The following is a 16,344-nucleotide window of genomic DNA, read 5'->3' as shown; positions in this document are numbered from 1 at the left end:
TTGTTTCTTTGTTTGAGGAACTGAAACTCTGCTGTGATCATAAACCTTTTGTTTTTGATCATTTTTGCAAAAAATATGCAATAAACTCTTAATCATGCATTAGTGTGAAAAAATGCAGGGATTTGTTGATGTAAACCCACATCCTCTACTCCTGCTGGCCACCCACTAAAGCATTTTAGTGGAATCTTAAACATACTTCCAGTGTTATTAGAGTTATTCCCAAGAATAATTGTTACAACACAGAAATAACCATTTGCAAATGCTCTTACTTTTTAGGTAATGTATATGAAGAATAGTGAACATGTTTTAGCCCCTCACCCTTTAAAAGTGGTGTTATAATTTAGAGTTCCTCCAGCATTCTCATTTGTCTCATTTGTGTCAAAATACTAAACTGAGAAATATGGAGTGGTGACAAAATAAATAATAAGAGCAAAAACAAAATTAACTACAGCAGAGTATTATTATCTTGAGTTGTGTGTCTAGGAAACAGGTGATTTGACTAGGCCCAAGTTCACTTACCGGTTTTGCCTTGAGCTGAGCCGCTGCCTCCCTCTCTGTTGCGATACTCTGCAGTGACTAAGATGCTATAACGTGTATCTGGCTGCAATGACTCCAGCACCACCTGCTTATGACCACCGGGGACCAACACCTGTAGACAACAACACAGTTTTTCCGACTGCCAACACAGGCAGGAGGATTTGGAATTTCTCTCTGACCCACAGTGATTTGTGACTCTTTGGAACAAGGCCCAAAAAAGCCAGAACGCTTAGCGCCCACTCACAGTTCCATCCTGAGTCTCAGCTCCGGTCAGTGGTGTGTAAGAAACCCGGTACTGGAGGACGTGAGCATTTGGAGGCACCCAGTTGACCAACATGCTAACTGCAGTTTCTTCTGACACGGATACACTGGACGGGCCTCCGCCTGACACTGCAGAAACAAACAACATGTTACAGGTTTTTCAGATTCTGCCCAAAAACAGAGAAAGAGAAAATCGTTTTTACAAACAAGCTGAGTGGAAAACCTGAACATCCACATTTTGTTTGGTAGAAAAATACCCCAAAATTTGGTTTTAACCTTCATCATGTCATTTGTGTTTCTATTCTTCCTCACCCCCCTGCCCCCGCAACATTTTATGTTTCAAATGCGTAAAAAATATTTGAAATTCTTTGTTTTTAGAAAAGCGCATCAATGTGAACAAACTTAATAAACATTAGGAAACTGATTTAAACATTATAAATAATAAAACTACATACAACAAATTAATAAGAAAACCAAAAAACATAATAAAATATAGTTTTAAAAAAAAGAGTTTATAACGATCATTGTAAACATAGATATCTAATTATTTGTTGCAGTTATTTGTATCATCTCATGCACAACATTTATTTACTTTTACACTCAACATTCTGTAAATGTAAATTATAACAAAAGTTCAAGACTGGCTGTTCCAACTGATATATAATGTACAGTATTTACAACAATATTTAACAAGAGGCTGTGCAGCAGAGGCAGTGTTTCAATAACCACTGGAACATTTTGTGGAAGGTTTATCAGTTTATCCCTGACGCAGCTGAGTCATTCTGGTGTTATTTAAGTTAAGGGACTAAAGATTTACTATTCTGAGGCACCAAATCTTTTTCATTTGAACGATGCCATCACATGCAAATAATTATCTGAAAAACACATGCAGCTTTTGATGTGAAGCATAGAGAATATGTCTTAACATAAAGGACATATTAAATGAGAAATCAAAATAATCAGACTTTTTTTTTAGGATACCTTACCTATAGAAATGAAAACTTGCAAGATGTTAACTGAGAATTACGTAGTGAAAAACAATCTGACTAAAGGTATAGCAAATGTCAGAAACATCAAAACTATTTCTCATATAGTTGAAGTGCGTGCACTTATTTGTGCTCCTTATAAAAAGCGACATCCTAACAGATGTGGTTCTTCTTGTGCTCTAGATATTCTGAAAGCAATACTCTAATTTGAGCCTATAAATTCTGAATATCGCTCTGGTATTGGCGCTTATTTGCAATTTCAAGATCCAAATTTTTTTTCTTTCCCAATTTTTATGCAAAAGCCACATTTTGTTAATATCTCACAGTCATGACTGACTGTGAAAATTCAGAATTTCAAACGTCAAAAATTTTCGACATTTGAAACTCATACATTTTTAATTTTTTTCTGGAAAATTTATCAGATTATTCTCAAAACTTTTTAGTTTTTGGTGGAAATGTACTTCTTTTTTTTTTTTGGAACTCATAGGTATATATTGAAAACCTTTAGAAACCCTTGAGAAATAATAAAGACATTTAAAGGGAAGCAAATTGAATTAGTGGGTGGTTTATAATTTTTCCACAGTAAAGTGTGTAGATAAATATGTTGGACTTACAGGTACTGTATCGAATGGCAACAGCCTCACTCTGAGCTCCATCTCCATAAAGTGCAGACAGAGAGATCTGGTATTCTTTATCCTCCTCCACTCCCTCCAGGATCGCTCCTTCATTGTCTCCATTCACCTTCAGCTAAACACACGTGAACCCAAACATATATATATATAGATATATGCAGTATATATATATGTTTGGGTTTTTACATTTAGAAGATTGCCTCGCCTTTCCCTCCTCACCTGCCTCAGGTCTCCTTCACTTAAAGAGATCCATTTGATGAGGTAATAGACCACATCATCTGCTGCTGCTGCCCAGCGTACCATAATTTCACTGCCCGAGAAATTAGTCACCTTGAGATCTGATGGAGAAGGCACCTTCACTGGCAGAGAGGAAAAAGGTGGTGAAGAAAACCCCAAAAAGAAGAATCAGAGACTGGATACATGTGTGTGTATGTTGACTTACGTGTTGTGACGTTACTGGTGAGTGTGGCAGACAGGCCTTGCGGGTAGTGGGACTGGACTGAAACCAGGTATCGGGACAGAGATGAAAGGCTTTGCAGCACCACAGAGTTCTGGCCTTTGACCTCCATCTGGGAAAAAAACAATTTCAAACATTTTCACATGCCGAGCTATCTATGAACTAGCATAAATGTGTATTATGCTGTTATAAGGAGTCATAGACCCCTATTGAAACTCAGAAAAGTAAATATTTCAACACAAATGGAAAAAATGTCAATAATCTTACATTTCTAATGTTGAACTACAACAGAAGATTAGAGCAAATGTACCTGACATTCTATATCAAACCCAGTGTAATTGTTCAGTATCGCGTTCATGACGCTTGAAAAGAAATCAATGTCGAAGAGTGAAGATGTGACATTCCTTTTATCTGCTTAGATAATGGTTTCCCACTTGGAGATACTGTAGATCTACATGCAATTATTTGTATTGAAGTACCTTGAAAGTAATATCCATTGTGCATGATGTTTCATTCTAAAAGCCCAGAATCCTCTGTAACGTTTAACTTCCTTTCTTTTGTTTGGGTCCCCATTAATTCTACTCTTCCACAATCGTCCACAACTCAGAACTAGGAAACCTAAGAGTGACGCTCTCCAACTCAGTTAAACTGAGCCTTTAACAATGAAGCAACACACTGGGATTGCTGCTCATATGAAGTTTCCTGATCTACTTTCTTCCTTCTGTTTCATTAAAATATTAACCCTGTTCTTCCGATGTCTCAGCCTTGTGTTTTCTTAACATGAACAAAGAAAGTTGCTCAGTGTAAAATCAATGGATATAGACATATATACAAGAAAACAGTATTCCTAATAATTCATTATTTATCTTTAAAATGTCTTTATTGAGAGCAAAGTGGAACAGAAGACAAATTCCTTGTGGTGAATAAAGCTGATTATGATTCTGGATATCTAGACATAGAAACAGCTCTGCTGTGAGGCTAGTTGATGACATGAAAGATTGAAGCAGAAGTAGGAATAAATGAAAAATAAATGAACACAATACAATTTTACCTGCTTGGTGTCACTGCCATGATTGGTGCTGTAGGTGATTCTGTGGCCTGGGACATCCACAGCACCAGGGACCCAGCTCACCTTTATCATGCTGTGGGTTACAATCGGGAAGTGAATTCCAACCGGAGCTGGGAGGGGTACTTAAGGATCCAGAGGGTCCCGGATTTAGGAAAAACAGCATGAAGTGAAAAAATATTTCAGTTAAAATAAGACAGAGAGTTGGAAATGCTAATGAGAATGCTCAGGGAATCACTTACATGTGCGGGAAACTGAAGTGACTGGATCACTGGGCTCTTCATCATAGAGAGCATAAAGAGTGACAGAGTAGTCTGTTTCTGGCAGCAAGCCTGCAAGCTCCACCACTGTCTGGCCTGCGCTGAATTTCTCCTGTCCATAAATGATATAAAACATTAAATTAGGGTTGGAGCCATGTTATTCTCTTCCAAAAAAACCCAAAACAAAAATCAATCAATCATCAAATCATATTTGAAGTGTTGTCTTGATTTTTTCATTCATGTTTAAGAAATCCTTTAATTTTCCTTGGTAACCACTTGGGGAACCTAAACGCTTTCGGGGGACTTAACACCGCCTTCAAGATGTAGCTCCTCCTCGGAGCTGCAACTTCTAAGCTTCCGTCTCAAAGAGCACCTCTCCCCTGCAACTCCCCCTCTCAGCTCCTCCAGAACAGCCAGCAGCAATTAGCAATCACCTGGTGGAACTGTGCATCTGTTGAGCTCATTATAGGAGCTACTTCTCAGTGCAACGCTGGTAAAAATGTTATTAAAGGGTTAGCAGAGGAGCTATGAAGTGATGACATCCTGAACGTGGAATTTCAGAAAGAGCAGGAGTTTCTTAAGGAGACAGAGGCCCAATTTCAAGGCATTAAATTACAAAGTCAAATTTCTTTTAAGTGATATTTGTTACATGCAGCATTTTTATAGCACAATCAGGTAAATATTGTAGTAAATTTTCTTAATAGTGAAACACCGAATTAATTAGATAAATGCACATTTGTCTTTTAGGTATTTATTTAGAAGACCAAAGTAACATGAAAAATATTGATTCTCAGAGATCAGCGAGAAAGAGAAGAAAGGGGAGAAGAGGAAGAAGTGAAACTTAACACATACAATTTTTTCTTTAATATCTTTTCGATCATGTACACGGTGCCTTACACCCAGTTCTCTCCTATAGGGAGTTTCTCTCAGTCTTTCCCATCTCTGGTTAATTGGTACCTCTGTCCCTAAATCACACTCGGTTCAAAGGAGTTTCAGTGGAAAGGAGAAGAAAAACATCTCCTCTGAAACCTCTGTTATCAGTTCTATAAGAAAAACACCTGCTCAGAAACCTTCATTATCAGGTTGTTCTTCCCAGTAAATAAGGCAAAGTTTATTATGTCATAACACTTTGTTACCCGATTGTGTTATAAAATGGCACTGTGTCTGGAAAATACATAAATATAGATTTTTTAATTTGATTCATTTTTAATTTGAGTTAATTCTGATTTTAGATTTTCACTCCTTACCTCCTTTGCATCTTCAGGCTCTCCGTCGCTGAGTGCTGAGTATAGGATCATGTAATGAGTCGCACCAGGAGCTGGACTCCAACTTACTTGCAGAGTACTGTAAGAGGAGGGAGTCACTTCCAAGTCGGTTGGCATAGCCAGAGGCACTGAAGAAGAAGCATTAAGAATAACAATGAGGACAGAATATAAAACAATGTGGCATCCAATATAGTACTCTACCACTGGTTTTTGTTTGTATGATTTGTGTTTGTGCTTTAAACCAGTGGTCCCCAACCTTTTTAGTACCGCGGACTGGTTAAGACTTCACAAACTTGCTGTGGACCGGGGGGAGGGGAGGGGCGCGCGCGTCGAGAGGACCGGGGGTGGGGGTTGGGGGAGTGTAGGGAGGAGACCGAAACCAATGCCGTTTGTGGGCTCAATGTTGCCGCGCAAGATGTAACCGACAGAATCCGGTTAAAGGATTTTCAAAATAAAAGATCCTCCAGACTCAATACATAACATGAAAATATTCTTGTGCGGCCCGGTACCAATTGGTCCACGGACCGGTACCGGTCCCCGGCCCGGGGGTTGGGGACCACTGCTTTAAATTGTGTGGATCATTTTTGTCTGCTTTAACTGTTTTGAACATGATTAAGAAAATAATGGTTTCTATAGTTACCACACAAAGCCAGACAAAGACTGGGCAGAGAAAAAGAAAGCATAAAAAACATGTCATTTAATGAATGTGCTACCAAATTCAAACCAGCCTCTTAAAATTATGAATCACAAATATGTATCCTACTCAAGATGTACAAAATGTTAAATAAAATCACCTTTTGTGTTAGTTTATTTTTATCCTTGTGTTAATTGTTGATTACAAAACACTTAACCAGTTCAAACTTCCTTTTTTCTGCACAAACTGAATAAAATCCCATAAAATACCATATTCATCAGCTATGTCATGCTCACATGTAGTGACAGTTCCTCTGAGGGCCAAGCCAACGCTGCTGGTGTACACAGGGAATATGGAGATGTGATAGAGTGTCTGAGATGAGAGGCCATCGAGCAGAACAGTGGATTCAGAGCCGGATAAAACCACCTGCAAACACATTTTTACAGTCACGTGAAGAAATGGGTAGATTGTTCTAGTTTTCTGAAGACGTGTAGCTTTATAAAAACACAATCTACCTTACCTACACTCTATTCTTTTAATGGTGGCAACAATAGCCTAGCTCCGGAAAAAATTAAGAGACCACTCACTGAGCTCCATTGAAAACCTCATGGTTATTCCACTAAATATTAATTTCCGAACTCTTCCTGAGTTAAAACATTAGTATTGCTGTTTCTAAATGAATATGAACTTGTTTTCCTTGCATTATTTGAGATCTGAAAGCACTGCTTCTTTTTCGTTATTTTGACCATTTCTCATTTTATGCAAATAAATAAAAAAATTTTGCTTGGAATTTCTTAGACATGTTATCAGTAGTTCACAGAATAAAAGAACAATGTTCATTTTACTCAAATATATCCTTATAAAATGTAAAATCAGAGAAACTGATCATTTTAAGTGGTCTCTTAACTTTTTCCAGAGTTGTTTAATTATGCAGTTTCTCTGCTTCAGTTAAAACACTCCAGTGGCGTATCACTATCACTGTCACATGACCAAGTAAACACCACATGGTTAATGCCCCCCTGAAACATACACAACAATAAGATGGAAAGAAATATTAATTAATATTGGCCCAATATTACTCATCAGACGGATACTGACAAAGTGACCAATATCAGTCGATATCAGTGTTAAAGCCTATATATCATGCATGCCTAGATGTAAGAGTGTAGTTCTAACCTCCTGTGGACTCTGACTCTCAGCACTGTGGTAAACCACTCTGTACTGCTGGACGGGCTGGGCAGGATTGGTCCAGTGCAGCTTCACTTGTCTGGATCCAAGTTGGGAAAACCGCAGATCAGTAGGACTGGGAAAGGAGAGGCCTGGCTGTGTGGTGGGTGCAGGCTCCATTCCTAAAAATACAACGAATCACACCTTAAGATGACATATTTTTCATTTCAGGTGACTGTACATTCAGTTTGACAAACAGTCTGCGCGTAGGTAGACAGACGTGTGGGCTACGTTTTGAGATGCCACGGTCCTCTATCCTCCTGCACAGAATGTGAACCAGCCGAGCGACCAGCTTGCTGAGCAGGGGGAAATCATTTACGTTGTAGACGTTCAGGTCAACTGGCTCTGATGCCACCTGCCTCAATTCAGCTTCATCTGCATTTTTCACACCTAAAAAAAACACAAACTTATAAAATTTATCAACCTCATTGGCAGAAGAAAAGGTATCTAAGCAGAGTTTAAAATTAGAGTTCGTAAGACAAAATTTTAGAGAGTGAAAATACAAAGATTGTAAAATAAACACAGGGGATAATGTCATTAAATAAGAGCTTACAGGGTATCTGGAATGAAAACACTACATTAAAAACTACATTTTTCCTTCTACATTCTACACACTCTACCATAGATTGCATACATAAGGTCTGGTTGACCTCCTGGATGGTTTTCCAATCTCTGCAAGAGAACAACTGAGCTCCAATATTGGTTTCTTGGACACATCCTTGGCAAGAGCTCTTCTTCTTTGATTGCACATATTGGTTGGTGACTGTAACTAGGAAAGATCTGGCTGGTTGAAAAACTGTTTTCATTTGTAAATAATGAAAACCACGGGGCTTTTTGGGACATTTGTTGTTCCCAAAAAGCTCTGTGGTATTAAGAAAATTTGTGATTTGATACAATGCAGTCCAAGAGGTCTATAGACAATTCCTCCTCTTTTGCCTTAATTGCTTGGTTTCTGCAATGAAAACTGTAAGACCTTATGTAGTTCAGTACAAGTGGATTCCAGTCAAGTTGTAGAAACATCTGAGGTCTGATCAGTGGTAACATGATGCAGCTGAGCGTCCTTTGCTAGTGTGAATACTTATGTTGATCGGATTTTCCTTTTTCTTTTTCTCTTTTTTTTTTTTTTTACAAATGTGCAACTTTTTATACTTTGTCATTCTGGGATATTACAAATAACAACATACTGTAAATAAGGTAGAAAAAGTGACACAAGGTGCATGCTTTCGGAATAAACTCGAAATTCAAAGCAATGTTTTTCACTCTCACCTACAGCGATGATTTCCACGCCTGCATTCTTCAGCCGGTTAGCTGCTGCAATGGCATCGTCCTGAGACTTCCCATCAGTCAACAGAACCAGAAAAAATGGTGCACTGGCTCGCGCTCCTGCCTTAGGCTTCATGTTTTCCTCCATGACGTGGAGCAGTGCCTGTCCTAGGAGAAAACCGGCTGGTTACACACTGGCAGACATGAAAAGAGCTGAAGCTGAATTTCCCTACCTGTAAATGTGTTTCCTCCTTTGTATCTGAAATTCCTCACTGCCTCCAACAGCTGCTCTTTTGTGGTGAAGTTACCCAGGTGCCACTCGGTGCGAGGGTCTCCGCTGTACTGGGTCAGCCCTGCAGCACACAGTACACTAATATTTGCCAGATTTTTCTCTCCTTTAAAGGGTCTAGCTTCAGATAGAGAACCAGTTGATTCCCACTGTTGGCCTGGTCCTCACCGATCTGAATGTGGTTTGGTCCAATGTTGAACGGCGTCACCAGACCCTCCAGGAAGTCTCTGACCCGCCTGAAATTGGTGCGTCCGATGCTCCAGGAACCGTCAACCAACAGCATGATGTCTGCCGCCGTGTCACTCTCACACTCATATGGCTTCCTCTGGGGAAAGCCTAAACTCCAAGACACAAAGATAGATTTAGACAGCTCAAAGTTCACAGAACATTAAGGCAACAATACATGGGGACACTGGGATAAGTTGAGGAACCTCTTGTTTCTAGGAAACGGTAAGAAAAACAATCATATGACCAAATAGTTAGGAGGAAGGCATCATTGAATGAAGTTTGTAAAGGTAAGAACCTCCTGGGTAAAGTGGTTAGACTTTGATTTCTTAAGAAGTGTGAATTTAGTCTTTTGTAAGTTTGATAATTGTGTTTAGATCATAATAGATATTTTTACATTTGTTTTATCATTTGTGTTATGTATGAACTACAACATGAAGTCATAAACCAAAAATAAAAGTGAAGCAATTTAGATGTAGGCACAAATAAAGTTAAAACATTTGCTTTGGGGCAAGTTGAGCCATTGGCAAGCTATAGAGTCTCAATTTTCCAATGATCCAGTTTTAGTTTATGCTCACTTTGTCATGATATACAGTTAGCGGTGGTGAGGCAGATGCAGAGGACCCAGGTTGGTGTGAAGAAATGATGATTTTAATGATGAAATGAGTATAAGTCCAAAAATCCAGGTAGCACAGATTGAGTAGAAGGCTATGGCTCAAAACTGGTAGCAACTGGAAAACAAGAGACTTCTGACAATAGACTAGACACAACAAGACAGATAGACAAGGAACACAGGTGGGATTAAATACAGAGGGAGACAATCAGGGGAAACAAGGAACAGCTGCACTCAATCAAGGGGTAGATGGGGCAACACAGAGACTCGACAGAAAACCTCGACACAGAAACCTAAATAAACACACAGAAAAACCCAAATCACTACACACTTCTCTGGCCCAATAAAAAGCATTTAGTTTTTTGATGTTGTTGTTTTTTTATGAACAGCTGTTTAACAGTAATTTGTATAAATATATTCTTTTACTATACTTCTAAATTATGCAAAACAAATAAAATTGTGGTTTATTTAGGAAATGCATTAAGTTAAAAGGTTGAATGCAAATCCAACCCACACTTTTCAGATTTCTACTTGTAAAAATCTTGAAAGCCATTTGCTAATTGTCTTCTGCTTCACAATTACATGCTGTCTAGTTGCATTGACCTGTCACATGAGCTCTCACTTAAACACATTGACATTTGGGGCTGGAATGTAGCAAAATGTGAAAAAGCTTAAGGGTTGTGAGCTTTTGCATAGCAAAACATGCTGACAGGTTGCATACATGAACTAGAGTGGGTTTCCATGCATGTGCGGAGTCTCGGAGCTTCCTAAGTTCAAAGAGGAGACAGAGGACACGTGTATCCAGAGGACATGTGTATCCAGAGGACATGTGTACCCTGCAGCTACACAGGACGGCCTGTCATTATCACCTATCAGTGAACACTGTCATCATGCTCCAAACCAGCATTTACTGCTCTGAAATATTATGTTTTTCTAGCGTGTATTTTTTAGACATAGTTAATGCAAAGGTTTGCCGCTAAACTTAAACTTGTTTAGAATAACTTTTGCTTGTCAGTACGGCTGTGTCTTACGATTGAGTATTAGGGCCATGCTAAGACAAGAAAAAGAATTAAAATAAAGAGAACAGTCATAATATTGCCAGAATAAAGTCATAGTATTATAACTTTATTCTGGCAATATTATGACTATTCTTGAAATTGTATGACTTCATTCTCATATTGTTACAACTTTATTCTCATATTATTTCGACTTAACCCTATATTCGTACGACTTTGATTTTGTCCTATTAAAACTTTATTTTCGTAAATGTAATTCTTGTATCAGTCTATTTTTGTAATATGACTTTATTCTCATTATGATAACTTTCTTCTCATATTATTTTGACTTTCTTCTCCAAATATTATGACTTTATTCTCGTAATATTATGACTTTATTCTTGAAATGTTATGACTTTAATCTCATAATATTACTGAAATAATTGAATCTTAAACAGAAGCTGAACAATAAAATTTTCCCACAAGTTTTTCTTAGATTTTTTCTGCAGAAATGTGTGTGTTTCTGTGATTTGGGATTTTACCCTGTTTCATCCCATGCTCCTCCTTGTTTTCCACTGTGGAACTATGCTGCTCCTTCTCTTTCTTCCTCTTCCTCTTCTCTCTGGTGCTTTTCTCTGGGGGCTCATCAGGGTATTCGGAAGCGCTGGCTGAGGGCTCTGGGGACCAGAGGTAATGGTAAATACATGGGTGGGGTTAAAGTAAGATAAGCAAAGGTTGTTCCCAGAGAAGCTGGGGTAATATAGAAAAAACATCAAAGGGAAAAGTGAGAAAAAAACCCTGACTTTGCTTCTAATAAATAAACATTTTCCCTTAAGATAAGACGTATTTATGGCTTATTTGTCATTTACAGAAACAGGGATACAAAATCTCTTCTTGTTTGTTGGATTTATATCTTTCACATCTCCCACTTGGTGCAGTTTTAACATTGCATGTTTTTATCAGTCACTTTTGAGAGATCCCACAAGTTTTCATGCAAGAGCATCTTAGCTAAAATCACATGGATAATGTCTGCCAGAAACATCTAATCTCTACCATCAGAAATGTCAGTACTTTTTGTGAAAAGATCTGGGTTAAATGGAAAATTCATTGTGATGAACTGTCCAGAATTTGTGTGACTCTGTACTGTGAAGGAAAAATTAATTAACAATTTTTAATTAATTTTGAATGTACACTTTATGATGTTTTTATTAAAGGTTTGCACTCAGTTGCAGCTCAGCAGGACATATGCTCTTCTGACCCGCCGCAAATAAGTGAAGAACAGGGTGTTCAGCGGTTAGAAATGTTAGACATGGCTATGGTGATAAGCCTATTTTGTAAAAGTTCAGTTACTAGTATCTGTTTAGCCATCAGCAGAGAGGCCTTTTTGGAGAAGCGCCTATTTGGACACAGAAAGAAAGTAGAAGTTATCTACTATGTTTCGTTAGATAAACCTAAAAGGGCGTCTTATCCACAAGAAACACAGAGAATATGGCCAAAGTTGAGCTGTGAATGTGTATGCAACCCTGCTCAACTGAAACTCACAGATGAGTAACTTATAGATTTTTGCCTGACACTTGAGCCAGGGGGTGTGGCTACGTAATGTGTGATGTATCCTATGTAGATGAGGGGACGTTCAGCCCCAAGTCAGAACTCATCCGATTCTCACTGAGATGTGAGCTTTGTATGTTTTCTCCATTTGCAAATGTTAATTAAAGCTGTGTTTGTTCTCTCCTAAAGCTGAAGTTTGGTCTCGAATTTTGTGCAACTTAACAGTACTACTTTTATTGTATTTGAGTTATTTACATGTTGTATGTGTTTGCCACTTTTTTAAAATTTGTATTCATGTAATTGCATGTTTAGTTATGGTAAGGAAGGCTTGGAAAAATAAAATAAAACAAATTGAAACAACTTGCCAATTAATTTCTATCTTTCCATCTTCCCACAAGTGTTGTTGCATAAGTTATATTAAAATCTTTGACTTGTCTCATGTTGTTAGTTCTTGAGTCATTTTACTCTGACATGAGTCTTTGGGTTCATCAAAGTATTATTTTAACCTGCCAGCATATAGCACCTGCAGTAGAGACGGTGGCAGCAGTGGTAAGAGTGGGTTCTGGAAACAGAACTGTTGGCAGGTCCAACAGAACAGCCGTCGAATCGTCCAGGTCCCCCGAGGCCGACCCGCCTGGGATCAACTTCCTACGGTTCTCACGGCTACCGCTGCGGATCATCTCCTCCTCTCGCAGACCCTCCACTGCAAAACACAAAGTTCAGTGTAATTATCCAAAATGTATCTCACACATTACTTTTCAGGTGCTCATAGGTAAAAAAACAACAACAAAATGTCTAAAAATTACCACAACACAAAAATACAACTGTTTTAAAATCAAATGATGTTCACATGTTTAAAGGTAAGAAATTCCTAAGAACAGGAAACCAGTGTAACCTTAGTTCTGACTGGGAACAAGACCCTGAGGGAGTGAAAAAAAAAAATCCAAAAGACAAAGACACATCAGGAAGGAATTCCCAGACCGCCATACTTCCAGCCTGACAGCTAGAGTGCTACAAATTTCCAAGTCAAGGTGTTTTCTTTGTAATGTGCCTGAACACGCTCAAGTCATCACAGAAACCTGCTATCAGCTGCGTGTTTTGCAAGTACCTGAAGGGTACGCTACGCCCCAAGACAGGAATCCATCAGGCTCACTAAAAACATACAATATGAAAGGCATTCACAAATCAGGAGGAAATCAGCCGGCGTGTACCTCAGATCGGGATCAATTGTACTGCTGTAGATGGTAAAAGAAGACAGTAGAGTTTCTATCTGTCACACTTACCATAATCCTTAAATATCTTCCAACCCTACTAATTCTGTCACAGTGTATGCCAAAGGCCATCATTAAGGCTGAGTTTGGGTTGTCTAGGATGGATAATTCACAATCTAGGAGACACTAAACTCATTATAGTGTATGAAGCAGCTTTACAATCAATTTAAGGGAGTGTCTGTAATCAAAATGTGTTTATACTTACTGAGAGTGAGACTGTGTATTCGTGGTTCACAAAACTGAAATGGAACTTTTTTTTTTGCATCACTTGAGTCACGTGGTCAGTGACTCATGTGGTTTTTTCTGTAGTATGCTACTACAGAAAAGACGAAAAAGACGACAGGAAGTGGTAGGAGGATGGTGGGGCTGCATATTGCTTACTGTCTAATCACGTGAACAAACTTATTCACGCGATATTTTAATTGCGCTTCTTGTTTAATGGAAACACTGCATTTGCGAAATTGTGTTTTTTTGACATTAGCAGAAAGTTGGCAAAGTTTTGCACACGTTTGTAATGGAGACGCAGCTTTTCAGCTGAATTACCATGGAACAAGCTGTATTTCCAGAGTTTCTTCCACTGTTTTTCATCCTAACTGGCCTGCAGATGTTTAAGTTCCTTAAGGTCATGACAAAAACGTATGAAAAGAAGAAAACAAAATGTGATTTTTACATGTGAAGCCAATATTATCCACCGATATTAAAACTGCAGTCAGTGCACCCCTTATTTTCTGTCCACAACCTAACCACTAATGTCAAACCTTTTAAGGTCCATTCGAATAATTGCTTTCTGACTTGTGAAACATTCAGACAAAAGACAGTAATTAAACTCAAGTGATGAAGGTGATTACCAGAGAACTAAAAACTGAACACTTGGTAGAGCAGATAATTAGCTAAAGGATGAGCAAATGACATTTGCTTAACTTTAAGAGAAAAGTTCTAAAACTTAAGCAAAGTATGATGAAATCGACCTACTCTCAAACTAGACATATTATATCCTATTAAATTATTTTAAATGTTTCAAAAGCTGGTCCTAAATAAATATGTCCTGTAATTTAATCCATAGTTGATGCTGAGTTTCTTACAAGTGAATCGCCTTTTTGCCAGAAGCTTCTCCGTCGTCCCGTTCAGAACGAAGACTTGGAGGGAGTATTCCTGACTGGAGTCCAGTCCCGCCACTGTTGCCCGGCCTCGGGTGGTGGTCAGCATCAGCTCTGGTTGCTGCTCTTCTAGAAAGAAAATGAACGACTCATCAATCTGTATTCTGCTGTCCTTTCAATCCACGGTGAAAGCTGCTTAGTTCCTCACAAAACTATTTATATCTCTTGAATGTTTTTACCTTCTGTCACATTGTCACAAATTTCAGTGTAATTTGTTGTATTTAATGGAACAGACCAACAAAAGGCTGGACGATATGGCCGAAAATGTATCACAATATAAGACTTTCAGATTAGTTGATATCGATAATTGTCAATATTGATAATGATTGATTAGTTTCATGTTTTAAATATCTGAAATACTGCCAAACGTGACCTTTCCTGTTTTATTCGCAGTTTTCACTTCGCACGGTTATTTATTTTTAAGCAGTTAGCCTATGAGGCATGTTGGTGAAACATGAAACTGTAGCTGCACAAATTTCTCAACAGTTTGTTGCTAGGAAACCAAAGAGTGAGTGAGTTAATTAATGCCACCAACATTTCTTAGGTTACAGGCTAAAGTCTTTCCTATGCTTTGATGAGAAAGGCTTGGACTTTTGATAGTCCAACATCCTTCACCCTGAACATAAAGCAGGGGTCATTCCAACACTATTTATAGACTAATATATTTATTAGTGAATCTTAGAAGTTATAGCTTTCACCAGTTTAGCAGAGCTTGGAAAATATTCTCACCTGACATTGTTCTGACCCGAACTTTGTATCCTTGAACGGGACCATCAGCCTCTTTCCACTTCATCTGCAATCGGTCCTCAGACAGAACGGTCAGCTTCAGACGACCTTGGCGGTAACAAAGATTTGGAAAAGATCAACATTTAGGATTTAAAAAGGATCTCTGTCTGTTGTTGAGGTGATTATTCAGGATTTCTTTTAAGATCAAAGGCTCAAACTGGGATGCTATCTTGGTTCCTCTCGCTCTCCCATGGCGGTCTAGCCCCTCTCACTTCCTCCTACACAAATCAAATCCCTCTCTTGTTCTGACTTCATCTGCATAATTTCCAGCAGGGGTTTCCCAACAAGTGGTGTCTTTCATGTCCCTGCCGTCCTGCCCTCTATAGGTCCTCATCTCCAGCTGCCCCCCATCCGTCAAAGCAAGCCCTGTCCTCTGGACTGCAGCAGAAACAGGAACAGGACGCCAGGAGGGTCAAAGGGCATGTCAGAGCAGCGTCTCTCAGTTACAGTATGACAGGGTACTGAATGTAACATGTAGTGGTGTAATAGAGGGGGGGGGGAAGCGGAAACAAGGAAGACAGAAGAGAGCAAACATGAGCATGGTGAATCCCAGCAGACTGTTTACAGCTGATCTGTGGACCTCCAGCACTCAACAGCTCCTTTTCTGACTCGGATTTACGCAGACTGTCTTCATCCATGGTCAAGGGGGCGGGGCCACGGGGGATCTGATGGGTCTTTGCAGAGAAAGGGTCAAGGATTCAAAGAGAGCCTCTAATAACAATAGCATTTCCAGACATGCAGAAGAAAACAGCATCTGTGCTCTGATTTAAGATTTAAACTTCATCTCTATTTTGTAATTTACAAAAACCTGTTTGGAAATTTCAAATTCAAATTTCAAAAATGCTTCATTGATCCCAAAGGGAAATTAAATG

The 16,344-nt window shown here is 38.8% G+C and overlaps 1 protein-coding gene across 3 annotated transcripts in view; it reads right to left on the bottom strand.

The window, feature by feature from the left end:
- Positions 1-16,344, bottom strand: part of slc35h1 (solute carrier family 35 member H1) — a 43,644-nt gene that overhangs the window by 12,963 nt on the left and 14,337 nt on the right. For 2 of the 3 annotated variants that reach the window (XM_032569051.1, XM_032569034.1), the window contains 18 exons: positions 15,416-15,520; positions 14,612-14,755; positions 12,782-12,961; positions 11,253-11,387; positions 9,046-9,213; positions 8,822-8,941; positions 8,592-8,756; positions 7,557-7,715; positions 7,275-7,447; positions 6,395-6,524; positions 5,447-5,592; positions 4,182-4,311; positions 3,925-4,064; positions 2,859-2,985; positions 2,636-2,775; positions 2,399-2,531; positions 782-927; positions 520-649 (listed from right to left, as the gene is read on the bottom strand). In XM_032569051.1, the coding sequence (XP_032424942.1) occupies positions 520-649; positions 782-927; positions 2,399-2,531; positions 2,636-2,775; positions 2,859-2,985; positions 3,925-4,064; positions 4,182-4,311; positions 5,447-5,592; positions 6,395-6,524; positions 7,275-7,447; positions 7,557-7,715; positions 8,592-8,756; positions 8,822-8,941; positions 9,046-9,213; positions 11,253-11,387; positions 12,782-12,961; positions 14,612-14,755; positions 15,416-15,520 (2,571 nt within the window). The remainder of the gene's footprint in view (positions 1-519; positions 650-781; positions 928-2,398; positions 2,532-2,635; positions 2,776-2,858; positions 2,986-3,924; positions 4,065-4,181; positions 4,312-5,446; positions 5,593-6,394; positions 6,525-7,274; positions 7,448-7,556; positions 7,716-8,591; positions 8,757-8,821; positions 8,942-9,045; positions 9,214-11,252; positions 11,388-12,781; positions 12,962-14,611; positions 14,756-15,415; positions 15,521-16,344) is intronic. The other variant, XM_032569037.1, reaches the window with a different exon arrangement.

The sequence above is a fragment of the Xiphophorus hellerii genome, chromosome 1 (assembly GCF_003331165.1).
Source record: "Xiphophorus hellerii strain 12219 chromosome 1, Xiphophorus_hellerii-4.1, whole genome shotgun sequence".
Taxonomy (NCBI): Eukaryota; Metazoa; Chordata; class Actinopteri; order Cyprinodontiformes; family Poeciliidae; genus Xiphophorus; species Xiphophorus hellerii.
This window is presented reverse-complemented; position numbering and strand designations above follow the sequence as displayed.